This window comes from Mauremys mutica, chromosome 1, assembly GCF_020497125.1.
Source record: "Mauremys mutica isolate MM-2020 ecotype Southern chromosome 1, ASM2049712v1, whole genome shotgun sequence".
Lineage (NCBI taxonomy): Eukaryota > Metazoa > Chordata > Testudines > Geoemydidae > Mauremys > Mauremys mutica.
The window spans coordinates 363,319,829-363,335,734 of NC_059072.1; the positions used below are offsets into that span (position 1 = coordinate 363,319,829).

General features: G+C 48.0%; 1 protein-coding gene across 1 annotated transcript; it reads right to left on the bottom strand.

Moving 5' to 3' along the window:
• Positions 1-3,535: 3,535 nt before the first annotated feature.
• Positions 3,536-4,474, bottom strand: LOC123366163 (putative olfactory receptor 52P1). The gene has a single exon (XM_045009345.1). The coding sequence runs from the start codon at positions 4,472-4,474 to the stop codon at positions 3,536-3,538; it is 939 nt and encodes a 312-aa protein (XP_044865280.1).
• Between the last annotated feature and the right edge of the window lie 11,432 nt (positions 4,475-15,906).

Consider the following 15,906-nt stretch of genomic DNA (forward strand, 5'->3'; position numbering starts at 1 on the left):
TCGGATTCCCATTTCCCATGAGTAATTACGCTCTCCTCCTCCAGGAACCAAAAATAGGCAGCCCTCTCGTCTGGCTGGGATGTTTTCCCTTCCATCGTTTTAGCTGTGAGGAGTGAAGCCACTTCAGTATGTTTTTCTTTCCTGACCGAATTTCCAGCTGATAGATAGTGGGACTGGCCTTGTTACAGATTCTAACAGGTCCTGCCCAAATGGGACTGAGATTATGTGCTCTTTCCTTTACTTGTTGATACATATCCATGTCTCCTACCTGCCATTTTTGAGGATTTAGGACTGGACCCATTCTTTTGTCCGTTTTCTGTATGCTGATTGGTGTCAGCAACAGCTGTTAACAGCTGCTGCATCCATTGGGGTCCGTGGAGATACAGGGTTGTAGGTTGTCAGGTGGTGTCCCATCCACCCACCACTGTTCTGGGAGACACACATCCCTCCCAGTCATCGCCTTGATTCCATGCGATGCCATGGCACCCCAATAGCCACTAGGATGAATGGCAGCCTGTGGTCCCAATCCTACCTTTGCTGGTTTACTGCTTTTCTGAGAGCTGTTTTGAGAGTACGGTGAGTTCGCTCCACTTGGCCTGAACTCTGGGGATGTCCAGCTATATGGAGTCTTTGTTTAATTCCAAACACTTGGCAGATTCCTTTTGTGATTTCCCCAACAAAGTGGGGCCCTTGATCTGAGTCAGTTTCCCTCAGGGTGCCCCATATGGTTATTGTTTAGTGAGCACCCAAGCTGTGGTTTGAGCTGTGTTATTCTGAGTAGGGATGGCCTCAGTCCATTTAGCAAAGGGGTCAACAATCACCAGACAATACTGATTACCCCTTGGTGTCTTGGGTAGGGGCCCAATAAAATCAATTTGCAGTCGGGCCAATGGCCCCTCTATTCTCAAATGTCCAGAGGTCCTTTGATTATTTGGGGATCGCATTATTGACAGCACATGGTAGACAGTTATTTACAAACTGCTCCACGTCACTGCTCATGTGTGGCCACCAGCCAGCAATCAGGTTAAGGTTTTCTCTACTCCTAGGTGTCCCCCATCGTGAGCTAGGGAAATCAGTTCTGTTCTTAAGGCTGCAGGAACCACCCAGACTGCTTCTGGTTCCCCTTCCTTAGTTGTAGAATTAATTTTGATTCATTCTGCCACACTTTCCAGTCCCGGTGCTTTCCCTTTGTCACTAACTCTGCCAGGCTGGGGTCCTGGCTTTGGAGGGTTAGTAAATCTATTTGAACTGAGTCTCTTTTTCTAGTTGCTGCTATAGGAGCTATACCTTCCCCATTTCTTGGCTGCCACAATTTTCCTTCTCTGGTTCCCCTCCTTGCTTCCTCATCTGCCCAATTATTCCATTTTGACCCCTCAGTCCCCTTCTTGTGTGCTCTGACTTTCCCCATGTGTCCCGGGCCTCCGCCAGTGCCCACACATATGTCAGTTTGGGCTATGGGTTTCCCATCTGCAGACCTCATCCCTCTCTTTTTCTTTTAATATAGAGATATACCTATCACATAGAACTGGAAGGGACCCTGAAAGGTCATCAAGTCCAGCCCCCTGCCTTCACTAGCAGGACCAAGTACTGATTTTTGCCCTAGATCCCTTAAGGATTGAACTCACAACGCTGGGTTTAGCAGGTCAATGCTCAAACCACTGAGCTATCCCTACCCTCATTCTGAAACCCAATCCACTAGGGACCAAAGGACCCAGTCTGAGTCTGTGAAAATGGCGACCTTCTGGGTGGTGGAGGTATTTTCCAGTGCTACTGCTACAGCCAAAATTTCGGCTGCTTCGGCAGAATATGGTGGACACTGTCCCCTCAGCACCTCACCCCTAGGTACTTTTACAGCAGCAAAGCCCATGTGCAGATGGCCGTTTTCATAGAAATAAGAGCCGTCCACAAACCAAACAATGTCTGCTACTCCCAGCATCTCACTCAGCACAGTCCCTCCCTCGAAGAGCGACGGCACCTCAGGCAGTGGCTCAGGTAATGGGAATTCGTGCTCTTTCCCTTCTCTCAGGAGGCCGTAAGGTATTGGGGATAACGCTGTGTTTTTTTTCCATATCTACATTTTTGTTTATAAAGCCAGGGTCCATTTTGCCATTCGAGGGCTAGATACATGGCCACTGTTAATTTTACCAGTGAGTACATACTAAACTGGGGAGTGGGTTGTTTTTAGTAACACAGGGGACAAACCCGTCAGGTATTCCCAATGCTGTAGTGCCCAAACAAGTGCCAGGACCTCCTTCTCACATAGGGTGAATCCCTTCTCTATCTCACTCAGGGTTCCATGGTTCTGGTTAGCACAGCTCCCATTCCCTTGTCTGTAGTTGCCAGGTGTAATACAAATGGTTCTCCTACCCGAGGATATGATAGGGCTGGGGCTTGGGCCAAGGCTTGTTTCAAGTGGGCCATGGCTTCCTGCTGCTGTGGGTCCCAGTTCCATTCTGCCCCTTTCTTTAACAATTCGTGCAGCGGGGCTGCTTTTTCCACAAACCCTTCTATAAAATCTTGGGAGAAGTTAACCACGCCCAGGAAGGATCTCAGAGTGGTTACATCTGTGGGGGCTGGGCGTTTGGGGATCAGCTTAACCCTCTGTTGGTCAGGGGAGTGCCCTTCTTGTCCCAGAGTTACCCCAAGATACTGTACCTGCTGGGAGCACAGTTGGGCCTTCTTTGGGCTTTCAGGAAACGGGATTTAAAGTATCTTTTGCAGCACTCTGCCCAACACCTTTAAATTTTCCTCCTGGGTCTGTGTGCAGACCGGGACATCATCCACATAAGAAATCACACTATCCCTTTCAGGCATTCCCTGAAAACGTGCCAGAACACTGCATGTGTATGGTAGATTCAATTCCTTTCTGAAGATTTTTTCCTATATTTTCCCAGTCCCTTACTCCATTTTAGGTGAATGCAGGGTTTCGCAAACTACTGAGAAACTGTCTGCAAGGAAAGCAGAAAACTGCATCTGCCTGCTTGTTGTACTCTAAATATGAAAATGCCATGTAATATTATGATGTCAATGAGAAAGACGTTGGACTGAGACACAACTTTGCTTATTCTAATTCCTGCAGCAGTTCTTGTGTATTAGCACTTTCAAACTTAAACACTTGCTTTATCATCCAGGCTTCCTGAAGTATTGGACCTACAAAAATCAGGTAAATTTTGTTCAGCAGATGTTATTTGTCTTGGCTATCAGAAAGTGTAGTTTCCTTTTGTCACACAGGGACTAATGAAAAGCCACCTTGCTTCAGAAAGCTGCAGTATCTTCTTGTGGTCTGGAAGTCATGGAAAGTGTGAATGAGAGGGTGTCTAGGGTTCGGGGCTGATGTGTGACATTGAAAGAGTTCAGGTGATGGTTGGATAGAGGGAACTCAGCAACGGAGAAAGCAGTGCTTGGTTATGGAGTGATAAGACGTTAGTGTGAGAAGCTTCTCAGGCTGTGAACTTCCAAAATGCTTAGCTCAGCCAAACTGGGATATCCTTTCCCAATTTTGTCAGACAGGATTAAAGTCAATGGTCCCTGGTGATCATATTCTGCAGATGTATTTAACCACTTTGTCACGAAGCTCTTTGGTTTTGACCCCATAAATGACAGGGTTGAGCATGGGGGGGATGAGGAAATAGAGGTTGGCCAAGATGATGTGAACATGGGGAGCGATGCCCTGACCAAACCGGTGTGTAAGGTTAGAAAAGAGTGAGGGAGTATAAGAGGTCAGAATCACACAGATGTGGGCAGTGCAGGTGTTGAGGGCTTTCTGGTGGGCTTTCTTGGAGGAGATTCTGAGGACGGCCCTGATGATCAGACCATAGGAGAGGGCAATGAGTGTCAGGTCTAACCCGATGACTACAGACACTATCACTAAGTCGTACATCCTGTTGACAGTCGTGTCCTCACATGACATCTTCGCCACAGCCATGTACTCGCAGTACGTATGGGGGATAATGAAGTTGTCACAGAACGGCTGCCTGCTCAGGAGCAGGGGCCCAGGCAGAATGAAGAGAACAGCTCTTATCAAACCCACGAGCCCTAGCTTAGCTATCCGTGCATTGGTCAGGATGATGGTATATCTCAGAGGGTCACATACGGCAACATAGCGATCGAAGGCCATTGTCACAAGGACGGCTGAATGCATAACCATACTCGCATGAAGGAAGAACATCTGGGTGAGACAGCCAGCCACAGTAATGCCTTTCAAATTGAACCAAAATATACACAGTGCCTTCGGCATGACTGAGGCAGATATGCTGATGTCTGTGAGCGCTAGCATGCAGATCAGCAGGTACATTGGCTTGTGCAGGGTCTGCTCTTTGCCTACAACAAACAAAACGGTGAAATTTCCCAATAGACCAATAATGTAGAACATAGAGAAAGGGATGGAAATCAGGACATGGGCAGCTTCTAGGCCAGGGATGCCCATTAGGATGAATGTTGAAGGGCCAGAGGGGGTGAGGTTGAATGATGCCATGAGATGGTCTATGCAGCGATGAGGCTCAGAAATGCTCCAGGTGTCTGCGAAGGGAGAGAAGCACAGTGATGGGGATTACATATGTTGAAACAAGTAGTACAGTAAATATTCCCGGCCAATGGGAGTGCAGAGCCGGTGCTCGGCCGGGGGCAGCACACGGAGCCCCATGGCCCTCCTGTCTAGAAGCCGGACCCACTGGTTTAATATCTGTATCCTGGGTTTAACATCTGTTTCCCTGTGGCCCGTTGCTCCAGGAAGCTGCCAGTGGCTCCTGCACATGTCAGCTGTATTTATCTAGGCCCTCACATGTTCCAAGGTTGCCCGCTCTCTTTATATAATGTGCAAACTTCTCAGCTTTCTTGTTGTTCCTGTTTAGCAGTCCCCAAAGCCACACAAACTGTGTGTGGGTGTAACAAGAGAATTTACCTCTCTCTGTGTGAGATTTCTCACCAGTGAGAGACAGTCACTGATCTGTCACTGGTCAAGGGAGCAGGTATGACAGGAGGCACCTCATCCTGTGCAAAGGAAGAGCTGTGGTGAGCATGGGCAGCTCAGAGGTTGTGGGAGCCAGGGATGAATGGACAGCATGGAGAAGACACGGGCAACTATAGTAGGAAGAAAGCCTACCATATATGCACAGTAAAGGTGACAATCAGTTAGAAACTACTGTCAGCTAAGTTAAACAGGGCTACTACGTAAAAGCAACTGTTATTGTTGTACATCATTTACAATGTGCATAACATTGCTAAACTCTTTAAGCAACACACAGGTAAAAAAATCAACAAACGAATGGTAGGAAACAACATGAAGGTTTGGAAAAAAACAAATGGGTAAAAAAATTAAGTTACACGGTAATTACAAATTGGGTAAACAAGTTCCCTGGTAGTACCAGTCACACTTTGGGGTCAGTGACACTGAGTCCTAATTAAGGCACAAGTTATTCAAAACAATCTTGTTCAGTATCTGGGTACCAACACTAAATTCTAACACAGCAATATTTATTAAATTGCTTACTGTCCATTCAGTAGGTTATCTGGAAGACAGCATCCATAACAAACACCTGGATCTATGTCAGCTACTGGTGTATCACAGAGCCATGCAACCCATGGAACAGAGAAGCCGTTCTTGCTTCTTCCCCAGTAAAATTTACCAGAGGGTAACAACAAGCAGTGAGGGTAACCTACAACATGAATGGACAGTACTGTGTAGTAACTAATTGCGAGACACACATATATATATAAAGGCCTCATTTGTAATGTCACTACTCCACATTTCTGTTTTACTTCTCCTACACACAGCACTGTGAGACACACAATAACAATGTCTATCCCAGTATTTCAGAACACTCAGCCTACTACCAATAATAATCCAGGGTAACTGTAAGTGCCCTAATGGGACTGTGTTGCTATCTGCAGTACTACAAGTGCCAAATTAGGCCACCCAGACTGGAAAAGGATTTTTATGCTTGAATACAAAGTGCTGTCCTATGTACGTACACATACCCATATGTAACACATGCATATATACACCATATCCATATTACCCATACATATTAATTATCTAAATGTGCCCCCAAGGGCAATCATAAAACTACATTCCTCAGTCATGGTCCCAGGCCTAACATTCCCGGGTCCACTATGAGGGACTAGAAATCATTGGAAAATAAAATCTGTCCATCGGTTGTATGAGGGAATGTGCAGACTAAGGAACAGATGGGGCATAATGGTGCAGATGGGAAAGTAAGGTGGCCACATAACAGTGTTTAGCCCTGTGGGCCATCTTCAGGCCAGGCATTATGCTTCTCGAGATGATGTGTAAACAAATAGTGGGGGAATGTAGTAGGAAGAGAGCCTGAAACATAAGCCCTTGTATCAGAGGCCTGGTATGAGGCCTGAGGCCTGGGCTAAAGTAGTAGTCAAATCTTTATTGATAGAAAGCAAAGACAAGCTGTGAACAAGAGGCAGGCCCTGCTCACAAAATCTGTCAAGAACAGGGCTGATACTGCAGAAATAGACATTCCTAAGAAGTGCTAGGCACAGAGTACTCACGCAAACACATCCCGATGCCAAGTGGTATCAGAATTTGCAAATATCAAGGATGCTACAAAAATGTTCCCCAAGGATAACAGGAACACACTGGCCCAGGGCCGCCCAGAGGATTCAGGGGGCCTGGGACAAAGCAGCCCCAGGGCCCCTTCCATAAAAAAAGTTGCAAAACTATAGAACATTATATTCTTGTGGGGGGCCCTGAGGGACCCGGGGCCTAGGGCAAATTGCCCCATTTGCCCCTCCCCCACTCCCTGGGCGGCCCTGCACTGGCCACTCCTAAAAGATAAGGTCAGGATGACAATACATAACTAGCCATGTCAGGGGGCAGTAATTATCTATGTCAGAGTGGCAGTACGTAACTTGGCTGTGTCGGGATACAAAGATGTATCTCAGAGGGAGTGTCTTTGTCTAGCCCAAGGGGGAAAGTAAAGTCCCACCATTCACTGAGGTGGTCCATTCTAACGGGCACACATGTATTAGTGGTCTGGTAGAGTCTGTGGGATACTAGTACCGTGCTTTGTCAACAATGAAGCTGGCTGGGTGCCTTTGTACCTTAGCAGATCTTGTGGTCATTGAGCGGTTTGCTCAAGGTCTGCCGTGCCAGCTGTCTGTGCCGAGCTGGGACAGGACACAGGGAGAACACGCACATGCAGCCCAACATCTAAGCACAGCAACCAGCGTGCTGTTGGAATCGAGGAAGCCAGGGATGGGGAAGGAGATTGTAGATAGGGGGTCAGAATACGCTGGGAGATTCAACCAGCTGAGGAGCTAAGATCGATGGTTCTTTCCACTGGTGAAATGCCTGAAGTTACATAAATAACATTGAATAAGAACAACTGGAAACAAACTGAGTGAACGTGTGACACCCAAGCTGCAGTTCTGTGGGTTGCCAGGGGAAAGAGAACTTGAGACGAGCCCACATGCACTCGGGGTCAGGAAAGGCCCCAGCGCTGGCCTTTGATCATGAATCACAGGCTGCCTGCCTGTCTGTGTACACCCCGCTCCCTACCCTCACAACCCCCAGCACTGCCCGCGTCTCTGAGAACACCTCTATCTGCATCACAACCCCAGCGCTGCTGCTTCTCCTCTGCCTGTCACACAACCCGCAGCACGGCCCACCTGTCCATGTACCCCCTGCCTGCCCCCACAACCGCCGGTGCCGCCTGTCTCTTTGCACCCCATTCCCTCCCCCACATCTTCCATCCCTCTCACACAGTGATACCCCTCACTCAGGATGAAAACCAAGAACCAGATTCCACAGTGAGAGCTCACAGAAATAGCTCCACAGACTGGATTAAACTCAGTGTCTGCCTGCACTGGGGAAAAGGGTGAGATCCGCCTGAACAGCCTTTCTGGGGGTGAAGGGAACCCCAGCAGCAGCTCAGTCTGTGCAGGGAAGGAGAGAGGGACCGACCTAGCGGCAGGGAGAGAGGATGTGGAGACTAAAAAGAGCCAACGTGAGTAACTCTTCCTAAAAAAGACACAGAGCTTTAACATATTGCAGCACATTAAAAATGCAGACACCCCTTCCTGAGGCTGTAGTGGGGCTGCTCACAGGAGGAGGGAGGGTCTGGATGGCAGACGGTGTCAGAGACAATCTGCTACAGCGTTGTCCACATTCCACTACAGTCTGAGACACCCCCACCCTAATAATACCTCTTTGGTCTGTGCATTAGACAGAATGTGCATTCCCAATTTTGTCCGGTTTCAGGAGTCTACGCCACTGTAATTTGGATACTTCACGTCCCTTCCCTCAGCACCCGCACATCCACACACACAGTGCGTTCCTGGATCTCCTGGGTTCCCCTAAGCCAGAAACATGATTTCATTTTAACTGCCTTTTTCTGCTTCTCATCCTCTCCAGAAGCAGAGATGCAGGGGCACAGAGAGAGCAGACCTCTCTCTGCCCACAAAAACACTGTTATCCTGATTGTTTTCAACCCTAAGCCTGTGAGTTTGAGATTTCAGCAACTCTCCTGTCAGTTCTTCTTTGGTCCGAACAAGCTCACCCGTCCTTAGAGGCCACAGGACGACTCCAGTTGAAGTCACTGGAGGCTCATGGCCGGTGTAAATCAGGCCATATATTTAAGTCCCTACATGTGGGCTGTGTTGGGAGCCCTGCCCCGGGAGTTTTGCCCGTGAACTCCATGGGACCAAGATTTCACCCTTAGTGTTTACATTTCAGCTCCGAGCTAGGAAAATCACAGCTTCACATCCTGCTACACAGAGAACGTTGTTCTGTACGGCAGTGAAAGAGTCGGAAGGAAACCCCCAGTTTAGGTGGTGCTCTGAGATCACGTATGAAAGATGGGGATTTCAAAACACATGGAATGACCCGGTGAAGGCAGAATGTGAGAGCAGAATCTGGCCAGTGTGTGGCCTTTTCTTGTGATCCCTCTGGTAAGACAAATACCCTCTGCAGAGGCTTTGGCTGCACTTCTTAACAGTGCCGTGAAATTGATGAATTGCAAAACTTGAGCGAACCAGAGGAAAATCCACATAAACCCTAAGAAAGGAAGCTACTGAGACAGATAAAAGGACACAGTAAGACATAAGGAACTTAACAACAAATATTTGTCTAAACCATTTCCGGGACATTTATAATTCCAGTGTTACCAGGTCAATCCCTTGGTGTTTTTGACAACACTAAACAGTTCATGTCGCCGTCCAGGTAAATTCCTGCCCAGCTGGTTTTTTACTTGATCCCTTGAACTCTTCTTGAGCCCTTATTTAGTGCAGAAACTGGTAACTCACCAAAATCCCGGTCAGCACAGAAAGGTAATCTCCTTATGGCGACAGAAAGGCAGAGCCCCAAGAATCAGTGTATGAATCTCAAGTATCTGACACTCTCTGTGCTGGACAGTGACCTTTATCATTCCCCGTACAGTCCCTGCAGACTCTCAGGTTGGCAGGACTCCCGGACAATTCCCTCGGCTCCTGGAGCAGAGGAAAGAGCAGAAAATAGACCCTGCAGAACTTCAGCCAGAGAGCCTCCCCTGGGAGTGAAGAAATGATTCTCCGATAACAGAGGCTCAGATTGTCAGGGCAAATTCAGTCTTGAAGACTTGACTGAATCACCCGGCACTACGGAAACACCAGAAAGTAAAGGAAGAGCCAAGGCTTAGACCAGGGGTCTCAAACTCAATTTACCTTAGGGCCAGTGCCAGTCCTCAGATCCTCCCAGCGGGCCAGTAATGTCACTGAAGATGGTGCTCAGAAAAGAAAATGTTTATATTGTATTTTTTATTTCAAATATCTTAGAAATAATAAAACTGTCATACAACTTTATACAATTCTTCGCTTGCCAGAGAGTTTTGAGTGTTTGCTGATGTTTGGCCTCAGGGACTGAGCAGTTGAAACCTTCAAGATTGCAGCAAGGTGTACACCAGATAGTTATGTTCGATATTTTGATTTGTTTATATTGATTGTGGAAAAAAGTGAATCTACCTCCATGGCTGAATCTGCCCAGCAACTAATGATGATATCTCAGTCCCTCTCCCTCAGCCAATGGGAGCTGTGGAGGGTGGCGCCTACACCAGACATTACTGGCAGCATCTGCCTGCATCCCAGACTGCAGTTCAAAGGGAGAAACCTTGGAGGCTTCAGGCACCATCCTGAGAGCAGAAAGGATGCGGGGGAAGAGTTTGTGCCAATGTCTGGATTCTGAGGTTACAAAATTCTTAATGTTGCCATCAAAGTTCTGTGAAATTACTCCATCAGTTCATCAGTTTGGGAATGGTAGATCAATGTTCCTAATGCTATTACCCTCATTTAGACTGCACAGTCCTTTCATTAGTTGTAAAGTGAAGTTAGGTCCTTGGTCAGTAAGGATTTCTTGGGGTATAACCACCTGGGAGAGGAATTTCATATGCTCATTTGGTTCATGGCCAGAGTGCTAGAATTATACCAAGAGGGAAATAAACCTGGCTGGGTGACTTTGTCACCAAACCGTGCCTGTGGTTTTTCTTTATGAGTAACACTGAGGTCTGCTGAATGAGCAGGCTGCATTGTCTGTGCATACTGATAGCACTGGAGCTCCAAGGAAAAGAAGCACTGAGCAGCTTGAACAGCGTTACCGAGGCAACAACATTCCAGCCTTCAGCACTTGACAACAGCCAGCTGACAGTCTGAGCCCAGGGGTGAACAACTCTACTGTCTGGAGCAAGTGAGCAACTGCTGTGCCTCCTGCCCAAAGTGTGGTGACTGCCTGCTGGGAAGATTATGCCACGGAAGTTGAGGATTCTGTGACTTTCAGAGACCTCCGTGACATTTTTCACGTCAGCCCTGGGTGGTGCACCAGAGCTATCAGCCAGTGGGAACCCCTGAGCTCTCAGCTGCCTTGGGTGGCCAAGGACCCAGCAGCTCTCAGCTCCCACAGGCGGTGGTGGGACCCAGAGCTCTGAGCTGCCACAGGCAGCGGAAGCTCCCATAGCTTTGTGATTTTGGGGCTGTGGCAGGGGATCCAGAGCTCTGAGCTACTGGGGCTGTGCTGGAGACCATGGAGCTGCTAGCCATGGCGGCAGCAGGTGCTGGACACTCCTGCTTCCCAAAGTGGGGTGCAGGCTCTCATCCTCCTAATTGGGCTTTAATCCTCCCCCGTCAGTTCCCCCACCCCCATTATTTTTAGTAAAAGTCACAGACAGGTCACGGGATTCCATGAATTTTTGTTTATTGCCTGTGACCAGGCTGTTAGCCTTCACCTTCCCAGTCAGTCGTTCCCCCTGTTCCTTCACAACTTCACCAAAGTGGTTCCAGTCCCTCCCCGATATGACCAGAAAGGCCAGATATTGGAAATAATTTCCCTATTAAATTTATTAAGTTTTAGCACAACTAAGTTTCCACCCAAGAATTCCTTTATTAGTTCAAAGGAAAATTGGTGTTGATTATATCCCATATACAATTACAAGCAGATGCACGCTTATGTATTATAGAATCATAGAATAGAATCACAGAACTGGAAGGGACCTCGACAGGTCATCTAGTCCTGTCCCCTGAAGTCAAGGCAGGACTAAGTATTACCTAGACCATCCCTGACAGGTATTTGTTCAACCTGCTCTTAAAAATCCCCAATGACTGAGATTTCACAACCTCCCCAGGCAATTTATTCCAGTGCTTAACCACCCTGATAGTTAGGAAGTTTTTCCTAATGTCCAACCTAAACTGCCCTTGCTGAAATTTGAGCTCATTGTTTCTTGTCCTGTTCTCAGAGGTTAAGAAGAACATTTTTTCTCCCTCCTCCTTGTAACAACCTTTTATGTACTTGAAAACTGTTATCATGTCCCCTCTCAGTCTTCTGTTCTCCAGACTAAATTAACCTTCATGGGTCATGTTTTCTAGACCTTTAATCATTTTTGTTGCTGTTTTCTGGACTGTCTCCAATTTGTCCCCATCTTTCCTGAAATGTGGTGCCCAGAACTGGACACAATACTACTGTTGAGGCCTAATCAACACGGAGTGGAGCGGAAGAATTATATCCTAGCAACCGTAAAATTATATGCATTGGCTAAATATTCACCAGAGGCTTCATAGAGAATGAAAAGAACAGGGAATCATGAAGTGATCCATCCTCTGTCCCAGCTTCCCAAGTTCTGGCAAACAGAGGCTAGGGACACCATCCCTGCCCATCCTGACTAATAGCCATTGATGGACCTAAGTGCCTAGAACTCTTTGGAACTATGCTGTGGAACTCTTTGCCAGAGGATGTTGTGAAGGCCGAGACTGTAATAGATTGTCAAAGGCACAAGGGTAGTAGACATCAGAGTCCCACTAAATGCAGATGCAGATTGGGCAACTAACTCACATCTGTATCTTCCTCCACCCTCACTATCCTAATTATAGCTGGTGCGGTCACTTTAGCAGTCCCCAGGCTTCAGGGCACATGCTGATCACTGAAGGGGCTCTGGAAGCTGCTCCTGCCCATGGCATGATATCACCCTATGGCAGGGTTATGACTGAGCAGGGGCAATCAGATGGGATGGGCTATTGTTCAGTGTTTGAAACACGGATGTGCGAGAGCATTTCCATTGCATGTTACGTTATCATGGATTCAGGGCAGGGCTCGTCAGCCGGGAGGAGAGGAGAAGATGCTCAGACTCTATGACAATGGGCAGCAACCCGGAAATGCTGGTAAATAAATAAGTACGTCTAAGCCTTGGCTCTTCCTTCGCTTTCTGGTGTTCCAGTAGTGCTGGCTGATTCAATCAAGTCTACAAGACTGAATTTGCCCTGACAATCTGAGCCTCTGTTATTGGAGAATCATTTCTTCACTCCCGGGGGAGGCTCTCAGGCTGAAGTTCTGCAGGGTCTATTTTCTGCTCTTCCCACTGCACCAGAAGCCGAGGGAATTGTCTGGGAGTCCTGCTAACCTGAGAGTCCGGAGGGACTGTACAGGGAAATCATAAAGGTCTCTGTCTAACACAAAGCATGTCAGAGATTTGAGATTCATACACTGATTCTTGGGGCTCTGCCTTCCTGTCGCCATAAGGAGATTTCCTCCCTGTGCTGAGTGGGATTTTGGTGAGTTACCAGCTTCTGCACTAAAGTTAGAACTAAGAGTTCAAGTAAAAAACCATCTGGGCAGGAATTCACCATCGCGGCGACTTGGTGTTTCTGACAATACTAAACAGTTCAAGGGGTTGACCTGGTAAAACTGGAATTATAAATGTACTGGAAATGGTTTAGACAAATATTTGTTTTTAAGATAAGTTCCTTGTGTCTTATTGTGTCCTTCTGTCTGTCTCAGTAGATTCCTTTTTTTGGTTTATGTGGATTTTCCTCTGGTTCTCTCAAGTTTTCCAATTCAGCAATTTCACGGCACTGTCAAATAGTTCAGCCAAAGCAGCTGCATTGGGTATTTGTGTTACCAGGGGGTTCAAAACAGGAAAAGGCCACACACCCGGATTCTGCTCTCACATTCTGCCTTCACCGGGTCACTCCAGATTGACACTGGCCCCCCTGAGAGAAATATCAGAGCCCATGTGTTTTGAAATCCCCATCTTTCATGCACAATCTCAGAGCACCACATAAACTGGGGGTTTCCTTCTGACTCTTTCAGTGCTGAACAGAACAACATTCTCTGTGTAGCAGGACGTGAAGCTGTGATTTTCACAGCTCGGAGCCAAAATAAATAAATGGCCTGATTTACACCAACCATGAACCTCCAGTGACTTCAACTGGAGTCGTCCTGTGGCCTCTAAGGATGGGTGAGCTTGTTCGGACCAAAGAAGAACTGACAGGAGAGTTGCTGAAATCTCACACTCACAGGTTTAGGGTTGAAAACAATCAGGATAACAGTGTTTTTGTGGGAGGAGAGAGGTCTGCTCTCTCTCTGCACCTGCATCTCTGCTCCTGGAGAGGATGAGACGCAGCAAAAGGCAGTTAAAGAAAAAGCATGTTTCTGGCTTAGGGGAACCCAGGAGGTCCAGGAACGCACTGTGTGTGTGGATATGGTGGGGGTGGGGGGAAGGGATATTCAACATCCAAATCACAGTGGCGTAGAGTCCTGAAACCGGGCAAAATTGGGAATGCACATTCTGTGTGATGCAAAGACCAAGGAGGCATCATGAGGGTGGGGGTGTCTCAGACTTTTACGAGCAGCCCCCTCCAGTGAGCAGCCCCACTACAGCCTCAGGAAGGGGTGTCTGGGTTTCTAATGTGCTGCAATACATTAAAGCTTTGTGTCATTTTGAGGAAGAGATACTCACACTGGCTCCTTTTAGTCTCCGCATCCTCTCTCCCTCCCACCGGGTGTGTCCCTCTCTCCTTCCCTGCACCAGCTGAGCTGCTTCTGCGGTTCCCTTTGCCCCCAGAGGGGCAGTCCAGGCTGATCTCCCCCTTTTCCTAGTCTGAGGAGCTATTTCTGTGAGGTCTCACTGTGGGGTCTGGCACCTGGTTTTGATCCTGGTTGTGCGGGGGAGTTACATGGACAAGCGGGCAGTGCTGGGGGTTTGGGGCCAGGGAGCTGGATGTACATGGACAGGTGGGCGGTGCTGGAGGTTGTGGGGGCAGGGAGCTGGATGTACATGGACAGGCAGGCACCACTGGGAGTTGTGGGGGCGGGCAGCGGGGTGTACATGGGCAGGAGGGCAGCGGTGGGTTTTATGGGGATGGGGAGCGGGGTGTACACAGAGTGATGGGCAGTGTTGGAGGTTCTGAGGCAGGCAGGCGGTACATGGGCAGGGGGTCAGCGCCGGGGGTTGTGAGTCAGGCAGGGGGGTGTACAAAGAGAAACGACAATGATGGGGGTTGTGATTCAGGTAGATACTGAACAAGATTGTTTTGAATGACATGTGCCTTACTTAGTACACACTGTCACTGACCCCAAAGTGCAAATGGTACTACCAGGGAAGTTGTTTACCAAATTTGTAGTTACCCTGTAAGTTAACTGCTGCCATTCATTTGTTGATTTTTACTTGTGTGTTGGTTAAAGAGTTTAGCAATGTTATGCACATTTTAAATGATGTACAGCAATAACACAATACAGCAATAACACAGTAGCTTTTACATAGTAGCCAAGTTTAACTTAACTGACAGTAGTTTCTAACTGATGGCCCCCTTAATTGTGCGTATATGGTAGGTTCTCTTCCTACTACTGTCACCAGTGTCTTCTCCATGCTCCCCAGTCATCCCTGGCTCCCACAACCTCTGAGCCACCCCACACTCCCCCTTCTCAGGGGGTGAGGTGCTTCCCATCATACCTGCTCCCTTGGCCGGGGGCAGATCAGTGACTGGGTCTCACTGGTAAGAAATCTCACCCAGAGGGAGGCCAATGCCAGGGCCCCTGTGATGCTGCTCTTGTTACACCCATACACACTGTGTGTGGCTTCGGGGGCTGCTACACAGGAACAACTCATAAGCTGAGAAGTTTGCACATTGTATAATGAGAGTGGGACATATGAGAGCCTTGATAAATACAGCTGCCATGTGCAGGAACCACTGGCAGCTGCCTGAAACAGTCAGCCACGGGGACACAGACATTAAACCCAGGATCGCATGTTAGTTGTTACTCATTCATGGTGAAACTTGTACATATTTTTTCTCACCTAAAATGTTTGCCCATGCAGTGTGTCACGGGATCCCTCAGCCTCGTGAAATATTTCCAAGTGTAACATTTCCAAGGCACCGCAGTCACATGAGAATTTCTCCCCATAGAGCTACAATTACCATGGTCACGAATAGAAAAAATGCCGTCAGTAAGCTCAGGCACGAGCTTGCTGGCAAACTGCCTCCAGCTGACCCCTGGGGACATGTTCGGAGATTCCCAGGCCAGAAGGGACCATTGTGATCTTCTCGTCTGACTTTCTGTAGAGCAGCGTTTTTCCAAGTTCAGGTCCTGACCCAGCACTGGGTCGCGGCATGTCAGGCACTGGGTCGCTGAGGTCAGCA